The sequence below is a fragment of the Etheostoma cragini genome, chromosome 2, assembly GCF_013103735.1.
Source record: "Etheostoma cragini isolate CJK2018 chromosome 2, CSU_Ecrag_1.0, whole genome shotgun sequence".
Classification (NCBI taxonomy): Eukaryota; Metazoa; Chordata; class Actinopteri; order Perciformes; family Percidae; genus Etheostoma; species Etheostoma cragini.
Window position 1 is genome coordinate 29,456,780 of NC_048408.1, and position 8,012 is coordinate 29,464,791.

General features: G+C 44.3%; 1 protein-coding gene across 1 annotated transcript in view; it reads left to right on the top strand.

The window, feature by feature from the left end:
* Positions 1–645: 645 nt before the first annotated feature.
* Positions 646–8,012, top strand: part of capn9 (calpain 9) — a 31,067-nt gene continuing 23,700 nt past the window's right edge. Inside the window, exons 1-4 of the mRNA XM_034884204.1 lie at positions 646–1,134; positions 2,713–3,221; positions 3,254–3,276; positions 4,771–4,773. Coding sequence (XP_034740095.1) covers positions 646–1,134; positions 2,713–3,221; positions 3,254–3,276; positions 4,771–4,773 — 1,024 coding nt within the window. The remainder of the gene's footprint in view (positions 1,135–2,712; positions 3,222–3,253; positions 3,277–4,770; positions 4,774–8,012) is intronic.

An 8,012-nucleotide genomic window follows, 5' to 3' on the forward strand; every position in this document is an offset into this window, starting at 1 on the left:
GGGGGGGGGGGGGGGGGGGGGGGGGGGTTTAGGGGTCCATCCTCAAAAAAATGCTGCGTTTTTCAACAACAAAGAAAGAAGAAGTGTCCCCATGCATTTTGTGTCTCATTGTAGGTTTTTGCATCTTTTGTAGTCGTGTTGTGTTTCCTTTTTGGCCATTTTTGTTTTCTTCGGGGTTGTTTTGGGTCTCTGTGGTCACGTGGCGTCTCTTTGTAGTCAGTTTGTGTCCCTTATGTGGTAGTTTTGCGTCTCTTTTGCACATCGTTTTATACCGTTATTATCTCAATATCTGTGTCTTAAACACTGGAAAAGCTAGAGCAAGTAATCAATAGCTAACAAAAAGCTTAAAGACAAAACTTTGTTTCCATTTTAACTTCTACTAGTGAACTGTCCTGTTCTTGTTTTGTTTTTCTTCTTGTTTTTTACCAAACGTTACTGTCTTTTGTCCTTTTTACTGTAACTCCAACCTGCCTAATGGACCTCCGATGGAAACTAGCCCTCGGGCAACAATCTGGCACATTTACGTGTACTGCTGTACTTTTATAATAATTAATAAATTACATTAAACTACAATCCTAATATCTGAGGAATGTCTTTTTAGTTTCATTCATGCTAAGGGCTTAGGTGCTGCACCCAAACCTTGTAATGTGGAGGAAAACCCAGCTTGTGTATGAATTGTACTTAACACTTAAACCTGCCTTGTCTCGCCTGCAGGTGGAGGTCTCCGCCTCGAGGCGCACCAACTACGAGCTGTACGGTGCTGCCGGCGGGGCGACCGCCGCCCCCAACTCCACCTCCTCCTGGGCGGGGGTGGACGGGGCGGAGGGCGGGGAAGGGGTGGAGGTCCCTGCGGGGATCCCGCAGAGCGAGGCGGCCCTGGAGGCGCTGCAGGACTGCATCAAGAAGGTCCGCGAGGGCCCCCCCACGCTCACCACCGTGTGCTTCTACGCCTTCCACCACACGGAGCAGACGCTGAACACCGCCGAGGTGTCGGCCGACAGCCGGCTGCTGGCCGCCGGCTTCGACAGCTCCACCGTGAAGCTCTGGAGCCTCCGGGCCAGGAAGCTGAAGGCCAGACCGCATCGGGCCGACGTGTCGCTCATCCACCTGGCCTGCGACGTCCTGGAGGAGGAGGTGAGTCAACCGAAGGGAGAAATATCTTATTATAATAATAATAATAATAATAATATTCAGAAGAGTTTCTCTCTCATTAGTTCTTGGCACGGGAAGAAGTTAAAGTTAAAGTTAAGCATCTTTATTCAATCCACAAAGTCTCATCCTTCCAAAACTGGCTCACGCATTCAGATGTAGATCAATTGTAGTTCGTCTTTGGTAGAGCCCGACCGATAAAGGATATTTAAGGCCGATGCGATACAAATATTTGCTTATTTAAAAATACGATATTCCGATATATCGACCGATATATAAATAAAAATCCAGAAACACGTAACGAAACAAACCGATTTCCCTAACATTAGTTATTTTGTAGTTATTTATGAGTTCTCATTAAAATAATACGATAATTTGTTTTATTGTCACAACAGAACATCTAAATATAGTAAAGTTCTGGTAAATAAAATGTTTAAAAATACAAAACTTAAGATATGAAACTTAAAGTTCTTTGAAGAAAAACACATTAACCAAAAAAGAAAATCATCAGTGTTGCCAACAGGGACGCAGGGAGTTGACCGAAGGATAAATATCACATTTAGGGACATTTAGGGATGTTCCGTCTGAGGAATCAGTCATCTGGGTTTTATTTCTTTTTCGATTAGTTCTTGTTTTGTCCTTTTTTACGCTGAAGGATTTTTTGTCCCTTGATTAACCGATTAGTCTTTTTGTCTAGAAAATGTCCGAAAATGTGGATCAGTGTTTTGTAAAAGCCCGAGATGACGTCCTCAAATGTCTCGTTATGTCCACAACTCGAAGACGTGACAGTTGAAGAAACCAGATAATATTCACCTTAAACAAACTTGACTTTCTAGTCTTCTAAAAAACGGATCACTTGAACTTTGCGGCTCTAAAAAGATCCAGAAATCCCTTCTCGTTTCTAAGATTATAATAATAGATAATACAACGATTAGCCGAAACTCGACTAATCTGCCACAATCTTGATAACTGATCAACGTCTTTCATTATGAATGTTTGTAGTTGTTTTATCACATTTATAGATGTTATTTCGCTCTCTAAGATATCAGAAAAAGATGCATTTTAAGTATTCTGACGTTTAAAAGACAAAACGATTCATTGAGAACTTTGATTAAATCAATAATGAATATTTGTTACTTGCAGCTCTGTAACTAAACATGACACATGATTTGAACCCCATCATCATCATTTGAACCCCACCATCATCCTTTGAACCCCACCATCATCATTTGAACCCCACCATCATCATTTGAACCCCACCATCATCATTTGAACCCCACCATCATCCTTTGAACCCCACCATCATTTGAACCCCATCATCATTTGAACCCCACCATCATTTGAACCCCATCATCCTTTGAACCCACCATCATCATTTGAACCCCACCATCATTTAAATATAATAATAAATATTCTGACATTTTATAGACAAAACAATTCATTGAGAACTTAACTAATTAAATCAGTAATGAATATTTGTTACTTGCAGCTCTGTAACTAAACATGACCCATCAATTGAACCCCATCATCATCATCTGAACCCCCCCTTTGTCTCTCCCTCAGGCGGATGAAGAGGACGCCTCCGGCAGCGAGGTAAAGACGCTGCGGGCCCACAGCGGCCCGGTGTTTCGCACCGCCTTCCTGACGGACGGCTCGGGCCTGCTCTCCTGCTCCGAGGACACCACCATCCGCTACTGGGACCTGGGCAGCTTCGCCAACACGGCGCTGTACCGGGGCCACGCCTACCCGGTGTGGGACGTGGACGTCAGCCCCTGCAGCCTCTACTTCGCCAGCGGCTCGCACGACCGCACCGCTCGCCTCTGGACCTTCTCCCGCAGCTACCCGCTGCGGCTCTACGCCGGGCACCTCGCCGACGTCGACTGCGTCAAGTTCCATCCGAACTCCAACTACCTGGCCACCGGCTCCACGGACAAGACCGTCCGTCTGTGGAGCACCCAGCAGGGGGCGTCCGTCCGGCTCTTCACCGGGCACCGCGGCCCGGTGCTGTCCCTCGCCTTCTCCCCCAACGGGAAGTACTTGGCGTCGGCCGGCGAGGACCAGAGGGTGAAGCTGTGGGACCTGGCGTCGGGGGCGTTGTTCAAAGACCTGCGCGTACACACGGACAGCGTCACCAGCCTGTCCTTCAGCCCCGACAGCAGCCTGGTGGCGTCGTCGTCCATAGACAACTCGGTCCGGGTGTGGGACATCAGGAACTCCCACGGGGGGGGGACGCCGGCCGACGGGTCGTCCGGCGAGCTGGTGGGACTGTACACCGGGAACACCAGCAGCGTGCTCAACGTCCAGTTCATGGCCTGCAACCTGCTGCTGGTGACGGGGACCGCGCAGGAGAAAGCAGAACCGTAGCCGGGGGGGTTTTTGGTTTCTATGTTCGATAAAATAACTTGAATATCTCCAGAATGAGGCTGCACGACATGAGGAAAACACACACACACACACACACACACACACACACACACACACACACACACACACACACACACTTACTTACTTATGGTTTCTTGAACTCAAATATCTCCAGAATATGGCTGCACGATATGAGGGAAATGCGTGAGGAAAACACACACAAACACACACACACACACACACACACACACACTGATAAATAGCACGATAACTAACTATATTACATGCAATAAATACAGTAGGGGGGGAATCACCAGACGCCTCCCGATACGATATCATCACGATCCTTATGTCACGATATGATACTATTGCAATATTCGGCGATACATTGCAATTTATAACATTTTTTCCTAATTTTTCCCAATTTCAAAGGACATCCCCAAAAGGAAATTTGGTCAACATCTGTTTCATCTAAAAACATTTCTCTGTTTATTCATCTCACTTCAGTTTTATTGCTGCAAATCGGGACAAACTGACCAACACACACATATTTAACAATAACATATTTATAGAGCAATACTCTCTGATAGTCTCTGTATCGATAGATTATTGCCACTAAAAATATCACAATACTACGCTGCATCGAAGTTTTCATTCCCCACCCTTAAAATACAGATATGAAAGTTTTCTCAGTTCAGGGCTAAAATAAATCAAATTGCTTGTTGAATTAAAAAAAAATCAAAGGTTTCTAACATTCTTGTATTAGACCAGTCGAACATTTAATCGCCTGTAAAAGGCGCAGCTTAAAAGTCACATTATCAAGTGATTCTGCTGATTTTTCTTTCAGCTACCACACAAAAACATCTCAGTTTCTTCTGCGATATGTTGTAGCCTTTCACGATATTATTATTATTTTTTATCATTGCACAGTTGGTCTTGCGATGACGATATATGGTGCAGCCCTACTCCAGAAGTTGTTCTCTCTCCTCTGCGCTCAGCCACTGAGACGTGAGTTTCTCTCTCATTAGTTCTTGAAAAGAAGCAACGTTAAAGTTAAGCATCTTTGTTCAATCCACCAAGTCTCATCCTTCCAAAACTGGCTCGCACATTCAAATATAGATCAATTGTAATTCAATCTCGCCGGGGCCGGGAAGCGATGATACCCGTTAGCAGCGTCAACAGCGTTAGCAGCATTAGCATCGTTAGCAGCAGCTGTGAGTTGATCATGTGACGGTGAAAACCCAAAAGGCGGAGCAGTGGGTCCTGTTTGTCCCTCACCGGCTAACGAATATGGAAAATTCCAAGCCAAAAGTAACCTTTAAACACAGCCACACATCTTACTATCTGTGTTGATCATAACTGGACTAAATGGAAGAAACCACTTAACTGGGGGGATGTTAACGGCTTACTTAAAACAAATTTACGTGGAGAGACGAACGTTCAGGGCTTTGTGAGAAATGGTTTTCGTTAAAGGCCTAAAAAACATGAACATTGAGTAAGTTTGGGCTTCTTCTCTCGTGGTTTTTGTCTTTGAGTCGGCCTGCTGTAAGATTTGAGTAATAATAATTAAATAGAATAAGAAAGAAAGTGTAAATAGCCTCGTGGAGGAAGTTTCACAGAATCCATGGCGGTATTTTTCGCCCTGTCCTGCGAGTGTAAAAGTGTAAATATATTGTATTTTTGTAATATTTTGGCTACCGAGAGTCGCCACCCAGGTTGCATGTAACTTAACGAGGGCTGGAAGAAAAGACAAAAAGACTGATTTTATATTTGTTTTCATACATTCAAAGTGTGATTGTATTTTTTGTTGTTGTAGTTTTTGGATATTTCATTCATTAACTCAGCCTGGAAGATGTTTTTTGTTTGTCAGGACGCTTTTGTTCCCTCCTGTTGCCCTAAGACGAGGAATAAATAACAGAATTTATTTGAATTAATGTTTCAGTGAATTCCTTTTCTGTTTTGTTTTTTTCTTTTGTCACTTGTCATCCTGCTGGTTTCAGTCTCTTTTGTTATGTGTGTGTGTGATTCAGCTTCTTAGTCAGTAAAAACACCCTGAGGCACCAGACTGGATGGACAGGACACACACACACACACACACACACACACACACACACACACACACACACACACACACTATTTAAATCTGAATCAGAATCAACTTTAATTTCAATTTTTTTATTTGTTCATTGATCCCCCAATTAACACTCTGTGTTCACACTTTGTTAGTTATCTCACACACACACACACACACACACACACACACACACACACACACACACACACACACACACACACACAGTGAGGGAGCAGTACAATGACAATACAGACAATTCTGTTCTTTTACTTACACATTTCTACACTGCGGCACTTTTGCACAAGTGCTGTATCTGAGTACTTCTCCCACTACTGCTGTCTGCTGCCCCCCTGAGGCTGCAGCACACCATGTCCAGGTGAAGGTACACCTGCACCATGTTAAAGAGCAGCAGGTATAGTAATATTTCTGTCTGTAATTAGGTCAAACTGCAGTCTCCTACTCCAGACTGCTGAAAGAAGGCTCCAAATTCATCAAAAAAGGGCTTGAACATGAGATTTCATAGATTCTTGTATTCAAAACGTCATCAAACCCTCACAAACTGTAACGTATCTGCACAACACACACTCTAACTGCACGTATAGGTGTGTTCAAAATAACAGCAGTCCAACATCACTAACCTCATAAATCATATTGTTTGGTAGAAGTGATATTTCTTCATGGAAAATAATTTACTAGTAAGTGTTGTTGAGTCATAGAAAACCAACAGACCCAACAGTATGACATGCATGCTGCTCATTCTGTGTAACTGAAATCTGTAATTTAAAGGGGCGTGTTCATAATAATAATAATAATAATAGCAGTGTTGGGTTTAATTAGTGAGGTGATTGTGGAGACACAGGTGTCAGTTATGGTCCATATTTAGGAAGGAAGGAGGCAGATGTTGTGCATGCTGGTTATAGAGCATTTCACACAAAATGGGTCGTTCCAGACGTGGCTCTGAGGAACAGCGGACCTTGATTAAAAAGTTGATTGGAGAGGGGAAAACACACGAAGAAGTGCAGGACATGATAGTCTGCTCAGCCAAAATGATTTCAAATGTCTTGAAATGGCGTCCCAAGCCTGACTGAGGTGGGAAAAAAGGGTCCATTCGAAGGGATGGAAGAAGAGCCAAAATGGCAGAAGCTCAACCAATCAAAATCAAAGAAGACTTAAAGTTAGCTGGGAGTGCTGTTACGATCAGAAGAAGGCTATGTGAAGCAAAGCTAGCTGCTAGAAGCCCCCCCCCCCCCCAGCACAGTCCCATTGCTGAATAAACACGAGACCTGATAGGTTGGAATTTGCCAAATGACACATTGACTTACCAAAGGAGAAATGGAGAAACATTCGGAGGACTGATGAGAGCTAAAATAGTTCTTTTTGGGTCTGAGGGCCGCAGACAGTTTGTCCGACGACCCCCCCCCCCCCCCCCCCCCCCCCCCATGCATTTAATTCAAGCCCCAGTACACTGTGAAGACTGCAAAGCATGGAGATGCAAACATCATGTTGTGGGGTTGGGTCTATTTATAGCACACCAGGGATCATGGATCAGTTTCAAGACATCAAAATACTCAAAGAGGTCTGTTGTGGGTTAATGTGGCCAGTAGTCAACACAAGAAAACCCTTCAGTCATTTAGGATGAGTCAGAGTTGTGTTTAAGAAAAGATTTGGTTTTTATTTGTTCCCCAATTAAGGTAATTAGGCTACATGAATCACTAACAAAATCAAATACTTTCTCAAAAATAAAAGAAATTGACATGAGAGTCAAAATGCAGTGTATCAAAAATAAACAAAATAAATAAATGAGTTGACTTTTATGTGCGAGTCACACAGGCTCTCTACAGACGTACGTCCTCCAATCGCCAGCTCCCTCAACATGTTGCCTCATGCTGAAGAGGACATGTCTTTGAAATGGGTTTTTCAACAAGACGACAACCCAAAGCACACCAGTAAGGAGCAGAGTCTTGGTTCCAGGTGAACCAGATTGATGTTTTGGAGGGTTCAGCCCAGTCCCGGGACCTCAGTCTCATAGATAACTTGTGGGGTGACATCATAAATGCTGTTCACTGAAGTTATGGGAGGAATGCCGTGTGTGCAGCTGGAATGTCGCTGCTGACAAGACGGAGGACAGCCTGAGATCTGAGTCTCGGGTGATGTGGGTGGGGAGGCAGGGTGCAGCAGGGACGATGGTGGCACACCCAGACTCTGTCTGCACGGCCCAGAGAAAGAGACAGAAACTGACATAGAGACACAGAGATAGACAGAGTTGAGAAAGAGAGACATAGAGGGAAACAGAGAGAGAGAGATGGACACACAGAGAGACAGAGAGACAGAGAGACAGAGAGACTCACAGAGAGACAGAGAGAGAGAGAGAGAGACTCACAGAGAGACAGAGAGAGAGAGAGAGAGAGAGAGAGAGAGAGAGAGA